The sequence below is a fragment of the Protomyctophum parallelum genome (assembly GCF_964188405.1).
Source record: "Protomyctophum parallelum genome assembly, chromosome: 5".
Taxonomy (NCBI): domain Eukaryota; kingdom Metazoa; phylum Chordata; class Actinopteri; order Myctophiformes; family Myctophidae; genus Protomyctophum; species Protomyctophum parallelum.
This window is the reverse complement of record NC_139702.1, coordinates 44,335,069-44,353,075: the sequence shown is the minus strand read 5'-3', so window position 1 is coordinate 44,353,075 and position 18,007 is coordinate 44,335,069. Positions and strand designations below refer to the sequence as shown.

The 18,007-nt window shown below is 42.0% G+C and overlaps 2 protein-coding genes and 1 long non-coding RNA gene across 3 annotated transcripts in view; 2 read left to right on the top strand and 1 right to left on the bottom strand.

Moving 5' to 3' along the window:
* Positions 1-1,081, top strand: part of LOC310859020 — a 227,714-nt gene extending 226,633 nt beyond the window's left edge. Inside the window, exon 3 of the long non-coding RNA XR_014569265.1 lies at positions 1,021-1,081. This is a non-coding gene — a long non-coding RNA (uncharacterized lncRNA). The remainder of the gene's footprint in view (positions 1-1,020) is intronic.
* Positions 705-11,242, bottom strand: pmm2 (phosphomannomutase 2). Its single transcript, XM_083765359.1, has 8 exons — positions 11,119-11,242; positions 7,837-7,948; positions 6,109-6,185; positions 5,208-5,299; positions 4,520-4,619; positions 3,818-3,893; positions 2,729-2,844; positions 705-1,242 (listed from the first exon to the last, which is right to left on the bottom strand). Exons 1-8 carry the CDS (start codon positions 11,194-11,196, stop codon positions 1,138-1,140), a joined length of 756 nt encoding a protein of 251 aa, XP_083621485.1. The 5' UTR covers positions 11,197-11,242; the 3' UTR covers positions 705-1,137.
* A 737-nt stretch (positions 11,243-11,979) lies between these two features.
* On the top strand, positions 11,980-17,035 carry LOC310858502 (dihydropteridine reductase-like). The gene is given in 8 exon segments (XM_083764636.1): positions 11,980-12,188; positions 13,731-13,823; positions 14,329-14,398; positions 14,401-14,424; positions 14,788-14,928; positions 15,556-15,664; positions 16,050-16,133; positions 16,483-17,035. Coding segments are annotated over 8 exon segments (714 nt in total). The 5' UTR covers positions 11,980-12,095; the 3' UTR covers positions 16,583-17,035.
* Positions 17,036-18,007: the final 972 nt, after the last annotated feature.

The following is an 18,007-nucleotide window of genomic DNA, read 5'->3' as shown; positions in this document are numbered from 1 at the left end:
GGGGCGCAACCCAGCACTCTTTAGCTAGTGGAGATGCAGTGTACGACATGGATTTCTAAACAAATTTGTTCAACACAAAATACTGTGTTCACGTTCAGGAGACTTGCGGCATGGCATGGAAAGGAGTGGCGTTTGCATTTCTTTCACCATGTAGTAAATGCTGCATTGGTGGTCTGGAGAGGGCTGTTGTTTTACAGACGGGTAAAAGGGCAGGGGCTGAAGCCCCCTTTGATGTCTGTGTGTGCACGTCCCTGGCGGAGGTGACATTTCACCACCTGGGTCACAGACAGTCCATGTGAGACCTTCCTCCCCTCCATGTTGTAAAACGGTGGTTTTCAACCCTTTTCATATCAAGGCCAATTGTTTAATTGTTTATTGGGTATTTGAGCCATATTATTGGGTATTTACAGTCCCTAAACTACCCTTTTTTTTTAAAAATTTTTTGAGTAGTTAAAATAGCCAATCTGAAAATGTTTTTTCAAAATAGGAAAAAGGAGGCCCAGGCCGTAGCGTAACGGTCTGGGCACCGGACTGGTAATCCAGTCGCAGTGTGCCGCGGGTTCGACTCCCGGACCCGACACGGCCTTTACTGCATGTCATCCCCCCATCTCTCTCCCGTTTCCTGTCAGCCTACTGTCTGTCCCTTCAAAAATCAATAAAAGGCGTAAGCCGCAAAAAAATATCTTAAAAAAAAAAAGAAATAGGAAAAAGGAAAAAAAGGAAAAAGGCCCTAAAGTAGTTTAGGGATAATATATAAGGGGTTTACCATGGACGAAAATATAGCCCTTAGCCTCTCAGACCCAAAATTTGGAATATTTTGTTTCCGTTGGGACAGGATTTTGTCCACAATTCCATTCTGTATTGATGTTGGTACCATAGGAAATATATAACAGGAACACGTCAAATTGTGTAGACCTCTTGTAAATTAACTAATGCCAGATGTCTAACAATAATTTAACTCTTGAGAGCGTAACATTTTGGTTTCATTTCACGCCTCTCAAGAGTTAAAGATCTAAAAAGGGTTCAATTTGTTACCAACTCTCCATCATTTAGCTGGGTGGGGACCACCTGGAACCCCCTCCTCAAGGCCTCACTGGTGGTCCATGGGTTGACAACCACTGTGGTAGAACAACAGTCTCATGAGAAGAACAGCTTCGTACACAGCCTCTGGGTGTCTTCAGGACAGGTCACCTCATGTCCGATGGTACGAGGGTCAGCGTAGATCTCATAGTCGTTGCCACCCTAACACACACACACACACACACACACACACACACACACACACACACACACAAACACAAACACATGTAAGTAATCAACTGGGGAAGTTTCATGGTGATAATAATCTAATATAGGTATGGTTTTGTGCCAATCAACTCATGATTAACGTTCCAATTTTGGAGAAAAATCAAAAGGAAAAGGAACCGGTGGAAAAGGGGTCAAAGTGTGTCACTGAATATACACGGAACCTCCTTTTTTTGGGCCCAAGTTGAAAGAAGAAGAAAAAAAGAAAACACTTGTTTTTGTTCTTTGTAATAATTTGTTCGGCCCAAAAATATTGTGTTCTGAGTTGGCTTTGTCCGCGGCTTTAAAGGACTTTAAATAATGTCCCTGTTCAATAAAATGAACAGGGAATTATTTCCTGGGCCTGTCGTCGTCATGATAGGAGGCGGGACATGCGGCGCTCTATAGATATTTGATATTCCTTTTAGCCGCCCCGCACCCTACCTATATAAACCCATTGTAACTTCAAACTCCATTTTCACCATGATAGATTAATCAAAAACACCCGATTCGACGAATCCATCATGGTTAAAATAGAGTTTGAAGTTACAATGGGTTTGTATAGGGAAGAGAGGAGGGCAGCTAAAAAGATAATATCAAATATCTAATCAAGCAACTTCAAAACCGTCTGCGGTGTTCACATAAGCCTGAGCCGATGATAAAATTACCATCATTTTCACACACCTACTTTTATTGGAGAGGAGAGGAACAGTCAATGTTACTAAAGGAGTCGCCCCACACACCGTCTTCACTTATTTTCTCTTGCAATTCCGTTCTACATTCAATCTACATTCTCTAATTGTGTAGACTTTTTGTAAATTAAGTAATGCAGATGTTTAAACAATGATGTAACTCTTGAGAGCGTAAAATGAAACCAAATGGACCCGTACGGGTCCATATGGTTTAATTTGACACTCTCAAGAGTTCAAAATCTATAAGGGTCCATTTGGTTACCAACTCTCCATTAGTCAGCTGGGTGAGACCACCTGGAACCCTCTCAAGGACCACTGGTGGTCCCCGGACCTAGGGTGCTGCTCTGAATGCTCTGTATGAAGCTAAATGTGACACCCAAATAGTAGCATAAGTTGCTATGCTACTACTGCCACCAAGCCCGGCGAGCCCGCATAGAAGTCGATGGGGAAAGTTAATCGGCACTATGACGTCATCATCATGATAGCATTGTTTTATAGCCGTTATTATCTCCCGAGGGGCGTGACATTGGGCCTTTAACTCAAATCTTTGCTTCTGAGGGGTTCCTGGAATGACATATGTTCAGATGGGGGGGTCGGTGGCCAATTACATAGGCTATAATTGTTGGGGTCCTTTGACATGAAATCTTGAGCACCACTGATATAGAAACATGGGTTTTTCGGAAAACTGTTAGGATTTAGAAGGCATTTTTTTAATTTCGACGTCGGGACAAAAATGGATTAACATAACTCACCGGTTTGGTCTTGTCTCCAAAGAAGTGGATGGTGTTGAAGTTGTCCTTTTCCACGATCCCCAGACAGTACCTCTTGTCCCAGCCGTCTGGGAACACGTCGAAACTAATCTGACCTCCTGCACACGCAAAGATATACAATGCAGTGATGATTTCGTCGACTAAAACCAAGACGAAAAATGTCCGTCGACTACCTTTTTCCACTGACGAAAACGAAATGGAAACTAAATAAAAACTAAGCTATGATGACTAAAAACTAATATATTGATAATTTTGTCAATGAATAGAAACTAGACTAAAATGTTAGGGAGGGACTATAGTGGACAAGATCTATGAAGCTCACAACGCGTCGCAGAGTGAGCTTGTAGATCGGCTACTTTCAGAAAGTGTAAAAACATTCCAATGGCATCAAGGCTCGCCCAAATACATTTTAGTCGACTAAATCAACTGTAGCTTCAGTCGACTAAAATCTTATGATATTTAGTCGACTAAAAAAAAACACTAAGACATTCCAGGTGACTAAAACGTGACTGGAACTAAATTAAAACCATTCAAGAGAAATTTGCTGCCAAAAACAACAGGACAGGAATATGAGCTCACATAGCAGCAGTGTTGATTTCGTCAACAAAAAAAAATGTGTAAAAATACGGACAAAAATGTTCGGCGGCTACCATTTTCCTCTGACGGAAATGAAATAAAAACTAAATGAAAACTAAGCTACGACGACTAAAACTAAGACTAAATATATTGACAATTTCGTCAACAAATAGGGAGGGACAGTAGGGACTATACCGTGAAGAGATCCAGTAGAACTAAAACACAAATAATTTGCATGCATGCTCGGTTGCATGCTGAAAATAGCAGGGTCACTCTGCGATGCTTTCTGAGCTTGTAGATCTGCTATTTTAAGTCTAAAATTACGAGACGAGTATGACGCCATCGAGGCCTGTCAAAATACATTTTAGACGACTAAAACTATACCAACACAGAGTTCATTGTTACGGTACATAAATAATACAATCTTTCTCCGTAGGCGTTTAGATGCGACATCATGCGTGTTGTGTTGTGATGGACAGTGAATGACGGACTCACCGATAGAGAAGGACAGTCCTCTTCCCTTGAACTCTTCTCTTAAGACAGACACAAACTTCTCTCTGATGCCTTCTTTCTGGAGACATTTCAGAAGAAATAAATCAATACAATACAACTGGTCAGAATCCTTCACAATGATGCTTTTAGTTTGAAGCTACAGTTTGAAATTCTTCCTTTCAATGAAGTACGGCCCTTTTGAGATGTCAGAGAAAGGCCAGTTATGGATGCTCATTTACACACACACATACACACACACACACACGAATGGACGCACACGCACGGACGCACACGCACGCACGCAAAATCGAAATGCATCGAAATGCTCAAATGGATATGTATATGTATATGTGTGTGAAGAAATGGGTTACAATTTTTTTTGTTTTTTTGTTAGCGATATTGATGTCAGACTTTGGTGCTCTATAGAAGTGGTTGTTTTCAACCTTTATATCAAGGCCCATTATCTATTTGGCATTTGAGCCACGGACCGCCATTTGAGATTTAGCCTCGCAGATGCAAAACCAAAAGGACCCGTACGGGTCCATTTGGTTTCATTTTACGCTCTCAAGAGTTTAAGATCTATAAGGGCCCATTTGGCTACCAACTCTTCCCTCATTTAGCTGCATGGGGACCACCTGGAACCCCCTCAAGGACCACTGGTTGAAAACCACTGCTCTACAGTGAGTGCTGCATGAAAAGCCGTACCTTGTCGAGTTCAAAGAACTCTATTCTCTCCTCTTGCGTACAGCTCCGTCCGACGGGCGACACGTTCAGCATGCCGTTACGAAACTCTATGAATGTCCCCCTGCATGGAGGAAATACAGACAATGAACAATTTAATCTCTATGAATGTCCCCCTGCATGGAGGAAATACAGACTATGAACAATTTAAACTCTATGAATGTCCCCCTGCATGGAGGAAATACAGACTATGAACAATTTAAACTCTATGAATGTCCCCCTGCATGGAGGAAATACAGACAATGAACTATTTAAACTCTATGAATGTCCCCCTGCATGGAGGAAATACAGACAATGAACTATTTAAACTCTATGAATGTCCCCCTGCATGGAGGAAATACAGACAATGAACCATTTAAACTCTATGAATGTCCCCCTGCATGGAGGAAATACAGACAATGAACTATTTAAACTCTATGAATGTCCCCCTGCATGGAGGAAATACAGACAATGAACAATTTAAACTCTATGAATGTCGTTAGATTAAATGATGATAGGCTCTTGTTTACCTATATGATCCGACTATTTCTATGCATTAGATGTAATTGCCTTTGTGTCACTAGCTTACTGCAAGTCACTCTGGATTAAATGCTAAATGCCAAATTTGTGTGTGTGTGTGTGTGTGTGTGTGTGTGTGTGTGTGTGTGCATACCTTTTTTTAGGGAGTTTAATCTTGGCCATGTAATTGAGACAGAAGTTGATGAACTCTTGAAGAAGCTCTTCTCCCATATGTGCCTGAATGGACTAGTAACAAAGTAGGAGGAATCAGTATTTAGTACCCATTGCAATGCTTACTATCATAATTTATTACACAGCTTGGTTGAATTCTTGACTGATTGGTCAATCGCCAAATTCAGCGGTGTGTTATTTCTGGATAATGACCGCTCCGCTCTTTAACAGACCGATAATCAAAACCTAATCAAACCCTCGGAGCACCTGCTGCGCCTCGCTTGATTTACTGCTGTTTCCAACATGACAGTCATGTAAACACACAAACACAATGTAATTTACAGCTAAACATTGCTCTGAAAAATATTTTTGAAAACATTTTAGTGAGGAATAGACGATGCAGTACCCGAAAATAGATTCTATTTGATCAACTCACTTCCTTGTTTTCCGACAGTGCTGCAACACTTATGGAATAATGTAATTACCAAGCAAGGAAATACCTTGTTTTGTTGTGTTTTGGGACAATTTATGTATTAAGTAGCCATGTAATGGGGATAATGGGGATGTACTGGGGATAATGTCAATGCCTAGGTGGACAATGACCACCTAGGCAGACATTATACCAATACATAACACAGCTGATTTTGCCAATTGACGAATCAGAATCAAGCATTCAACCAAGCTGTGTAATAATTCTTGATAACGACCGATCGGCTCTATATAACAGACCGCTGGCTAACCAAAGCCTCAACGCATCTGCTGCGCTGCTTGGATTTTATTCGGTATCCAACATGACAGTTATCTAAACTAACACACACAATGTCATTTACAGCTAAACAATGCTCTCAAGAATGTTGTGTTTTTGTAGCGAGTGAGTGAATTACCTGGACAGAGTGTAGCTCTCCATTCTTATACGCAACCAGACCATTCTCAGCAAAAAGATAGTCCACCCTTTGTATCACTGTGGAGAAAACACACACACACACACACACACACACACACACACACACACACACACACACACACACACACACACACACACACACACACACACACACACACACACACACACACACACACACACACACACACACACACACACACACACACACACACACACAGTATTTGTATTAGGGCCAGGACTAATTGCGATTAATTACGATTAATTAACTACAGAAATATTAATGCATTAAAAAAATTAACGCATTTTAATCGCACTATTTTTTTCACCGCGGAACGTTGTCACTGGACAGTTTTCAAACGGACCTGCGCACCAAGTGTCCGTGTCCTCTTCAGACAATAACACCACCAGACACCGCAGACAGTTCACCAGACTGGGGGAAGCCGCTGAGATCACTTGGCTTGTCCCCGTGGATTGGAAATAGGATTTAAAAGGCTATCCGATGGTAGCGTGGATTACAGCACAGTTGTGTGCAATTATTCAATAAAGAATTATTACCCCTATTACTACAAAAACAATGTTTTATTGCTTAAACTTATGTATTCACTTATGTATTTATGTATTCACTTATGTATTCACTATTCATTGATTCACTAGCATACCAAAATCCATTTGAAAAAATTGCTTTCTCACTGTTCTCGGGTCAAATAATGATATGCGATTAAAATGCGATTAATCTAGATTAATTAATCCTCTGATTAATTAGATTAATTTTTTTAATCGAGTCCAGCTCTAATTTTTATACATTTGCTTGTTTACGCCCTCGGTTACCTTTTCTGAAGTTTGGACACTAGGGTCCCTGACAGTTTATTCCACCCTCCATAGGATGCAGATGTACTCTCTGTTCACAGAGAGCCGCAGCGCCGCTTGAGTGTTGGTGAGATGTTTCAAAGATGCATAACACAGCTATAGGAGACAACGGAAACGTTGGCGAAACTGCATTAACCGCTGATGCCGTTTTTTAAGTTTTGGCTTCTCTGAAATTCTCTCTCTTCCTTGACTTCCTTATTGACTTCCCCTTGTACCGCCTCCCGCACCAGGCCAGGGTGGTCGGTGCGAGGCAGTAATGTAAGGACACGCAGCTAGCCAGTCTCCGCTCGGGAGGCGGTACAATGGGAAGTCAATAAGGAAGTCAAGGAAGAGAGAGGAGAGAGAACTTCAGAGAAGCCAAAACTTTAAAAAAACTTTAAAAATACTTAACGGCATCGTTGGTTAATGCAGTTTCGCCCACGTTTCCTTTGTCTCCTATAGCTGTGTTCTGCATCTTTGAAACATCTCATCAACACTCAAGTGGCGCCGCGGCTCTCCGTGAACAGAGAGTATGTACATCTGCATCCTATGGAGGGTGGAAAAAGCTGTCAGGAACCCTAGGGTGCCGCGTCCAAACTTCAGAAAAGGTAACCGAGGGTCCCGAAAGGGGTTACATAGCTGTGTGAATCTAGATTCTAGATCTCCATCTGTTTTTGATTAATTGTGCAGCACTAGTATAGACTTATACACTATGTTGGTTCACTGTTGAGTCCCAAATCAATGTTGCAAATAAGGCAAAGCATCTGTGGGGCCCCACGCAAACCATGTGGGAGCCCCGACCCACAGTTTGAGAACCACCGTCATAGCTAGTGTTGTGTGTACATGTGTGTGTGTGTCTCACCGTCGTCTCCTAGCTGCTCTTTGATCTTGACCAGGTCCGAACCTCCGACCACGCCCACACGAACACGACCTTTCAACTTCTGCATGAACTCGGACATGTCTGGAGTTGCACGCTGAAAACACAATAAATAAAATTATAATCACGATTCATTCATTTCACAGAGGTAAAATAAAAAATAAATAGATAGATAAACAGAGTCATCAGTGTTGAAGGTTTTATGCTCATGATTCACCAGGAGGAGCCTGGATGGTTTGATTCTAGGCTTAAAATAATTGATAAATTGACTAAAGTAGCCAATTTACAAGCTCACAATGTGTCGAAACTGTGTCGCATTGTGAGCTTAAAGATCGTCTATATGTTTCACGTGTGACACTGACGTGCAACAATGTGTAAATCACACTATGCATAGATAACGCTGAAAGGTCACACTACACAAAACATGTTTGGTAGCATTCTAAGGCTACTGATTTTAAGGCCTGCAGCTAAGTGGGGACGTGTCTACTAACTATACCGTCTACTCTGGGATGTAAGTGCTATTTTTAGAAGTGAGGGATCACACCTATAATGACTTGAAGCATTTCATTTTTTGAGACCTTTCTCATCCCATGGGGGAAATTGGGTTTCAGCTTCACCCCAGCTGAGTGTGCTGCCCCCCTCAGAGGAGGAGGGGGCGTATTTAAAGGTCAAGAATCATGCTCAGGGACACTCTGATCTGAAACATTTCTGAGGGCTGGGCAACGTGTAGCCTTGCCATGGGCACCAGAGAGGGGGTCATTTGGGTCGAATGTCCCCGCACTATTTGGGAATGCATATGACTGACTGGTGCATTTATTTTTTTATTTTTTCCCCGAACCTGCGCTGGTGTTCTCTCTAGCACGTTCCCATTTTGTTGCGCAATCGCAGTCATTGTGTATTGGCTACTGCTGCATGCTTGCCTCTCGCCGCAGTGACCATTCTGGCTCTATAGCAGGGGTGGGCAACTGGCAGCCCAGGGGGCCAAATGCGGCCCCCACCATCACTTAATGCGGCCCACAGGTTAATATAAGAATACTGATATACTTCAGCTGTTGCAATTACCAAACATGCAAACATGTCTATATATATGTATATAGCAAAAAAAATTGTTAAGGAAAAAAAAAAAAACTTTTCAGGATTCCAATTCAAAAATAGCAAAAAGAATATTCAGGATTTTAATTCAAATAATAGCAAAAATAGCCGATCTACAAGCTCAAAACGCGTCGCAGTGCGACACGTTTTGAGCTTGTAGATCGGCTATTTTTGCTACAACATAAATATGCAATGTGGCCCCTCTGGAGTGAGTGTAGAAATATAGTGGGCCTCTACATACTCAACGTTGCTCACCCCTGCTCTATAGCCTACCCTATGTGTGCAGTAACTGACCATTCTGGCTGTATAGTCTACCCTATGTGTGCAGTAACTGACCATTATGGCTGTATAGCCTACCCTATGTGTGCAGTAACTGACCATTATGGCTGTATAGTCTACCCTATGTGTGCAGTAACTGGCTCTATACCCTACCCTATGTGTGCAGTAACTGTAGTCTCAACTGTCCCTCTCGGATATTGTCCCCCCACTTTTACGTCGCGACGGTGCCACTGAGACTTGCGTTTCCTGCACCTCCGGTAAGACTCTTTTTTTTGGCAGTAGTTCTTCTCCAGGTGTCGTCTCCTCGTGAGATGGAGATCATGCAACTGTGTGTGAGCCTGTGAGGTTAACATTCAGTCTAGACTAGTCTGGCATGGGTGGTGGTGGGACCCTTGCGGTAGGTGCTTAGACAAACCCCATTTAGACTGCAGTAACATCAAGTCAAATCAGATTCAAATCAGATTTTCATCTCAAATCCGATCTTTTGGCCAGACGCATTTAGACTTATTTAAACAAATCAGATTCCAATCTGGATGTGGCACAGATCTGATTCAGGCTAGATTTGGCTATCATAGTGTACCCAGCTTATGCAGACAGAGACAGCGGCAGCACCATTCATTCTTTGAGACCATATATGTTTGAGACACACATAAGCACACACACACAGAGGCATTTGGGCGTGTGGCAGAGTCAGCCATGGTTTTGTAGGTGCGAACAACACAAACGGGTAGCCGCAATTTGCAACTCTAGATTTTTTTACAATCTGTTGAATCTAGAGTTGCAATACCCTCCATCCACTTCCTATTCATGATTTTCGGTTTCTGATCTGCTGGTCTTAAATGACGTTAAACTCACCAACATTGCAGCTGTAGTCCAAGCTTGAATTATCCTCTTTCAATCTGCCGAGCTTGTTTTTCATAAAAATCCCCCGTAGACATGTTATGAGTTACTTTCTGTCCAAAATATTCCAAGAGTGACATTTCCGAGCCGCCATTTGTATTTTTGCAACGTGCCGTAAAACAAGATGTGAGGGGGAGCGCTTGTTTAATAGAAGGCTGTGTGTGATGGGGCGTCGCACTGTGTCTGCCTCTTCTTTGGGTGTCTTACCTGCGCAGGTAAGATTCTATTAAACAAGCGCTCCCCCTCACATCTTGTTTTACGGCACGTTGCAAAAATACAAATGGCGGCTCGGAAATGCCACTCTTGGAATATTTTGGACAGAAAGTAACTCATAACATGTCTACGGGGGATTTTTATGAAAAACAAGCTCGGCAGATTGAAAGAGGATAATTCAAGCTTGGACTACAGCTGCAATGTTGGTGAGTTTAACGTCATTTAAGACCAGCAGATCAGAAACCGAAAATCATGAATAGGAAGTGGATGGAGGGTATTGCAACTCTAGATTCAACAGATTGTAAAAAAATCTAGAGTTGCAAATTGCGGCTAACATATCCACAGAAGAAGCATCTTTGCTTAAAACACCTGTGTGAAGTGAGGGGGGTTCTTATCATATACATCATCATATGGCCATTCATTGTCAATGGCATTCAATGTTTGTGTTTACACAAACACTCAAAGCTGACCATTCATTGTCAATGGCATTCAATTAAATTCAAATGGCTTTATTGGCATGAGAAACATACGTTTACATTGGCAAAACAGAAAGCATTCAATGTTAGTGTTTACACAAAAAACTGACCATTCATTTCAATGGCATTCAATGTTTGTGTGAGGACAATGTTTGTGTTTACACAAACACTCAAAGCTGGACATAGGAGCGCCCCTCAAAAACCAACGTGCCCCATTGGCATTTACCCCATTAACCGGCATTTACCACTATTTTATTTATTTATTTTAAGTTCGTATATCACGTTTTGTTTTCATTCATACACATACCTGTCTGGCTGCGGTGAGCGTGCCGTCCACGTCGAACAAACAGAGCACACTACTGTCCAACATGGCTTCATTAGTCATTATGTTTTATTAAACTAATGTATTTATCTGTGTGTGTGAGTGTGTCTCTGTCCTCAGTGTCCCTGTCCTGCTCTTGTTTCGTTCTGTTCTGTTCTGTTCCTGACTGTTCTGTTCCTGTTCTGTTCTGGAGGAGGAGGAGCAAGTAAAGTCTCCACAGACCGGTTCCTATTGGCAGTGTAAAGCTTGTATCCGGTCTAAGGCCCCGCCTACCGTATCCGGTCATTTCCACAATGATAAGATAGCGGCGCACAAGAGGCGGTGTCTGTATCCGCTCTGAACCGGATCTGAAACTGAGTGAATTTCCCTTTAGGCGCAACAGAGAAGTGACGTAGAAAGAGCGACGTCACTGCAGAAAACGGCAAATCTGCTGAGATTGAACAGTGAATAGTAGTATGGAAGTGCGCATACAATTTAATTCAATTCGATTCAAAGGAGCTTATTTTTTTTATTTATTTTTTTATCCTTTTTGTATTCCTTTGTTTAATTGTTTTTTTTTTTTACATTGTTGATGTTATTTCACCGTATTTATTAATTATTTGACAAAAAAATTATACATCTTGAAAGCACAACACTGCGCAATCGAGCGTGGTAATTTAACAATGGGAGTGTACACATGTGTAAACAAATTACAAATATAATAGGTTTTTAGATTCATATTATGAATCTAAAATAAAATACATATTCAATATAAAGTGACCTTTATTCTGAAGGGCCACGGACAGTCGACGTCGTCGTGTCTGTTGACTGACATTTCACTTGACACACTATTGCTGTTACCAAGATTGAAACGTGAACCTCCTCGTGTGTTTCCTCATAGTAGTTCTGTTCTATCTCAGGGCTCTGCTATCTGCTGAAAGCTTCTTGTGGTTGTGTAGGGTTGTAGTGTAGTTCTATCCGTCATGGCTGCTGCAGAGGCTCGCAGGGTGATCATCTACGGTGGCAAAGGAGCGCTGGGTTCCACCTGCGTCCAATACTTCATGTCTAAACACTGGGTGAGCTGCATGTACTGTGTATGCATCAAATGTGCTAAATCATATGTGCTAAAGCCTGCAGTGTACATGGATCCATCATCCATGACTGTCATGTGGTCATGTCATGTGTGTAGGCTCTATAATTCAATTCAATTCAAATGAGCTTTATTGGCATGAGAAAACATACGTTTACGTTGCCAAAGCAAGTGTCTCATACAATAAAAAAACAGTTGAAAGTGGGATATAATATACAGTTGGAGGGGGTACAGTATTAAGTAACTGAGCTATGTCACATTGCATCGTTATATACATGTAATAACAAATTATAAGTAGTATACAAAAGCTCAGTTTAAAGGTAGCAGCAGCTGTTTAGATCTAAACAGCTGCATGCTACCTTTAAACTGAGCTTTGCAGTAGGTCTACTTGGTGCAGATAGTAGTCCTTAGGGTGGTTGTATTCCATCGACTAACCTTATGTTGCAACATTTCACAAATCTTGCTGCTGAATTCAATTGACTGATTTGACTGTGTTAATTGTCTCTGTTTACAGCTGGGAACATTATGTTCATTCAAATGAATTCAGTGGATCTTCTCAATGAGGGATCCAGGGACCCCCACCCAGGGGTTTCTAGTAGGGGGAACCCAGCAGCTAGATCTTCACCATGTAGTATACAAATAGAGAATGTACAAGAATCTTACAAAAATAATGGTGACTAAATGGTTCAATATTGATTTGGAATATCATGTGCATTTTCTATTTTCGGCTTTGTAAATAACATTGCACAGGGCATATGATATGGCAAAATAACTGAAATAGACATATTGAATATGACTGACAATACCCGGGTGACACTATTACAGTAGGCTACTATACAAAAAAGTGTGTGTGCGGACAGTGGACTACAGTGGACCTTACTTAGCTTGACCAAACGTCAGTGCAAAGGTCTGCTAGTATTTATGTTTCCAGCTCGTCTATTTCCATTATTTAAAAATAGTGTAAAGTTATTACATATGTTGTCTGTGTACATTTTTAAGTTCTAACTGCCCTGGCTGTAACAACAAGTAGGGCCTAAATGCCCTATGTCCACACCAATGCAACTAGTTGCAAGAAGTTGCAGTGTCCTGGACTGACCAGTGCCATTTTTAAGTGACTCTGCCTGGTTTGAGGTCAAAGTGCAGTGAAGCAATAATGAGCTGTACTGGAGGTTAGGCAAGAAGCCACAATGCAGAAGAAAAACTGCATGACATTACAATGATAGATTCATGACTTTGTATTACTAGCTAATAACATTCTTGCATATACATTAATCTAGGCTATATACAGTATAAACATTGCACTATATTAGTAGTATGGTAATTGGTAATGCACTTTATTGTTTGTATATTACACAATGATTCTCTCTCTCTCTCTCTCTCTCTCTCTCTCTCTCTCTCTCTCTCTCTCTCTCTCTCTCTCTCTCTCTCTCTCTCTCTCTCTCTCTCTCTCTCTCTCTCTCTCTCTCTCTCTCTCTCTCTCTCTCTCTCTCTCTCTCTCTCTCTCTCTCTCCCTCTCTCTCTCACACAGTGGGTGGCCAGTATCGACCTGACATCCAACCAGGAAGCCAGTGCCAACGTTGTGGTCAAACCCACGGAGTCCTTCACCGAACAGGCTGAACAGGTAAAACGCAGGATTTACTGGAAAACTAGCTTTGAGTTTGTAGATCTGCTATGTTCAGCGTGCAACACCGTCCACGTCGAATGATGGAGTATAGACTATCCGTAATAGGCCGTTTCACGGATACGGCCATCTTGGATTAATCAAGATGCATTCTGGGTATGCTTAAAGAAGGTCGTTTCAGTTGGATTTTTCAGGCTGGGGCGATGATACCAGGCGGCCGTTTGCTTTGCCCGTTCGCGCAACTTCTGGTCTTTGCATTGACGTTGTATGTAATCATGTTGCTCTAACTATCCCAGGTTTGAACATGGTTTTACACGTCAATTCCAGTAAATGAGTTAAGCCTCCGTAACTCTGAGAGTGTACAAAAGTTTTTACAGTCAAGTCAATCAAACTGGGTGATCTTAAAACGAAAAAAAGTTTTAGATTGATTGATTGATTTGAATGATGAATTAAATTGATTCATGTTTGTTGGTGAAACAGAACTATAATATCGTGGCTTTCCTAGGTGACGGCAGACATAAGCGCGTTGCTAGGCGTTGACAGAGTGGACGCCATCTTGTGTGTAGCCGGGGGCTGGGCGGGGGCAGTGCCAAGGCCAAAGGTAACGTGTGTGTGTGTGTGTGTGTGTGTGTGTGTGTGTGTGTGTGTGTGTGTGTGTGTGTGTGTGTGTGTGTGTGTGTGTGTGTGTGTGTGTGTGTGTGTGTGTGTGTGTGTGTGTGTGTGTGTGTGTGTGTGTTCACATGGCATCACATCACGGTGCATATGAGCTTGTACAGTATATCTGATATTTTTTGGAACTTCTTTTTGTTTTGATAGTTTGGGCATGACATAGTTGAAAATGTGTAAGTTGAAAGCTGTTAAACAGTGTGTGTGTGTGTGTGTGTGTGTGTGTGTGTGTGTGTGTGTGTGTGTGTGTGTGTGTGTGTGTGTGTGTGTGTGCGCGTGCGTGCGTGCGTGCGTGCAGCTCTCTATAAGAACAGTGATCTCATGTGGAAGCAGAGTGTGTGGACGTCAACCATCGCCAGTCACCTAGCAACCAAACACCTGAGGGAGGGGGGGCTGCTCACCCTCACTGGAGCCAAGGCTTCTTTAGAGGGAACGCCAGGTACGTACGTACGTACGCATGCAGGCAGAGAGAAAAGCCTGGTCACAACCTAAGGCAGAGGGAAAGGCCTGGTCACAACCTAAGGCAGAGGGAAAGACCTGGTCACAACCTAAGGCAGAGAGAAAGGCCTGGTCACAACCTAAGGCAGAGAGAAAGGCCTGGTCACAACCTAAGGCAGAGAGAAAGGCCTGGTCACAACCTAAGGCAGAGAGAAAGGCCTGGTCACAACCTAAGGCAGAGAGAAAGGCCTGGTCACAACCTAAGGCAGAGAGAAAGGCCTGGTCACATTTCACAACCTAAGGCAGAGAGAAAGGCCTGGTCACAACCTAAGGCAGAGAGAAAGGCCTGGTCACATTTCACAACCTAAGGCAGAGAGTGCATAGAAGAGAAAATCCTGGTCACAACCTAAGGCAGAGGCAGCATAGCCGGAAGTGTCGTGCCCGGAACATCCGCCAGATGTATTTCCCCCATTCATACACGGAGAATGTAAACAGATTTGTTAAAGTGTCAACGTAATTTCCTTGAGTGCCAAAATCCCGCTATAAAAAGCAATGCACTCTACAGTCCAGCGTATTCAGAACCAGGTCTGTAAAAGTTGATCATCCGTGTGTGTGCGTGTGTGTCCAGGTATGATAGGGTATGGTATGGCCAAAGCAGCAGTCCACCACCTGTGTCAGTCTCTGGCTCAGACCAACAGCGGCCTTCCCAACGGAGCCACCACTGTAGCCATCCTACCGTAAGTATCAGAACAAACGTTTCATTCACGTTTTATTTATTCTCAAAATTACGCTGAGTAATTAACTCATTTTCAGTGTCGTCGAGTAATACAATATCACATAAAAAACATCACAATACATCAGAAGATCAGGAAAACAAAAGGTATACATGTGAATTATAAGGTTTACAAATAAAAGCCAAGACAAATTTCAAAACAGGCTTTATACAAAAAACAGTTAAACAGTTAAAAGCAAGGTACCAAGTTCAGAGTTAACTTTTGGTACCTTGAATTTGATGAGATGTATTTAAGACAATCTCCAAGAATGGCTTTATACAAGAACAGGTATATTCCATATAAAATAAACAGATAATTCCATCAATGTATGCACTTTGTTTTCCCTCAGTGTTACCTTGGACACGCCCATGAACAGGAAGTTCATGCCTGATGCTGATGTCACGTCCTGGACACCGCTGGACTACGTTGCAGAGTGAGTTGTAAAATAATAATAATAATAATAATAAAGTTGTGACATTTATAATGTGAAAATTAAATGTAGGACAGAACAAGCCCAAACCAACACTGATTTCTATATGTGTTAACTTGGGTTGCGAAATATATACGGTAGTCACAATGTACTCAACCCAAGAGCAACGGAGTACAGTCAAACACAACAAAGAGATAGCACCAAAAATAAAACCTTCCTGTCTTGTTTCCATTTAGGCCCTAATACACAATCGATTCATAGACACGACATGAAGAATAACAACAAAATTCAATATCATTACAGTCAAAACAAAACAATAATCAATAAATATGATGTAATGTTCACTCTGCAGGCTGCTGTACAGCTGGGCAGTGGAGGAGAATCGCCCCGTCTCTGGAACTCTGATGCAGCTCATCACAACACACAGCCAGACACAGGCCGTTCCTACCTAGAGAAACATGGATGTCACCACAACACACAGCCAGACACAGGCCGTCCCTACCTAGAGAAACATGGATGTCACCACAACACACAGCCAGACAGGCCGTTCCTTCCTAGAGAAACATGGATGTCACCACAACACACAGCCAGACACAGGCCGTCCCTACCTAGAGAAACATTGATGTCATGTCATCACAACACACAGCCAGTCACAGGCCGTCCCTACCTAGAGAAACATGGATGTCACCCGTCGTAACTAGGGATGTCTGATAGTTCTTTCGTTCGCGATCCGATCCTAGATACTGTTATTTACTGTATAGAAACGTGGATATCATGTCACATTATGCCTGTATGTCCATATCATGTATATGTCAGATATACTGGTGTGTGTGTATGATTATATGCCTGTCAGATCATATGTATCAATATATTATATTGGTATCAGTGAGACTTGCACATATTATGTATAATAAAAATGTACAATGAAAAGATCCGTCTCACTATTTTGGTATCATTCATAACCCTTCCAGTCCCAGCTAAATCGATGTTATCAGCTGTTGAAGTTACCCTCCTCTTTAATACATGGGTGTATATATGGGTATTGGCTCATCATTTTCAGGACATATTTTAAGAGGACGCTTTCATTCAAACCCACAAGTACAATGTTCATTGGAGTTCTTCAAACTTGTAATAACACATTTATTTCCACAATGTCCACCTACATCCTACACTTTATTTTTGTCCTGTATCATCCAGAAACATGAAATAATAATCATGCAGTCAACTATGTACCAACAAAAAACGGTTCTCTTATTACTCATAAAACAATAAATCCTAGAAAAACACCACAACACAAACTAAGCAAAGAGCTGTAACACTGGTGCTCCTTTTAACCACCCAAATAACTTTGGTTGTAGAACTATTTCCTTTCTTTCTTTGTTCATGATGGTTTATCACATCTGCATCTTCCAACCTGAATAGTGACACGCCCACGTTGGTTCCCACTTCAGGGCAGAAAGAAGTACTTTTTTTTTGTTCCAGTTCTGAACCAATTTTCATGGATCTGAAACAATTAATTTAATTCAGATCAGAATGAGGCTGGAAAAAAGAACAGAACCCCATGTTCACTCCTTGATGTGGGCAGGACAGTAACAGAGGTGGACCACTAGATGGCGCCATTGTCCCATTAATGCTCCATAACTTATCACGTTGCCTCTTGCAATTTCCAAATGCTTCTGTCATACAGTCTGAAGCAACGGAAGCTCTATAATGAGGATGGTGGCAGTGGTTCAGGGGTAGTGGCCAGTGAACCAGTTCGAACCCTGGCTCCCCCAGAATTAGTATAGAAGTGTCCTTGAGCAAGACTCTGAACCCCTAATAATTGCACCCGATGTGCAGGTTGGTGCCTTGCATGGTTTCCTCCAGCATCGGTGTAT

Coding starts and splice junctions, on each gene's coding strand:
- pmm2 (XM_083765359.1), bottom strand. CDS start 11,196: ATGACTAATGAAGCCATGTTGGACAGTAGTGTGCTCTGTTTGTTCGAC. Junction 4,620..5,207: donor ATTAAACTCCCTAAAAAAAG/GTATGCACACAC, acceptor TCCTCCATGCAG/GGGGACATTCATAGAGTTTC. Junction 3,894..4,519: donor AGTTCTTTGAACTCGACAAG/GTACGGCTTTTC, acceptor AAATGTCTCCAG/AAAGAAGGCATCAGAGAGAA.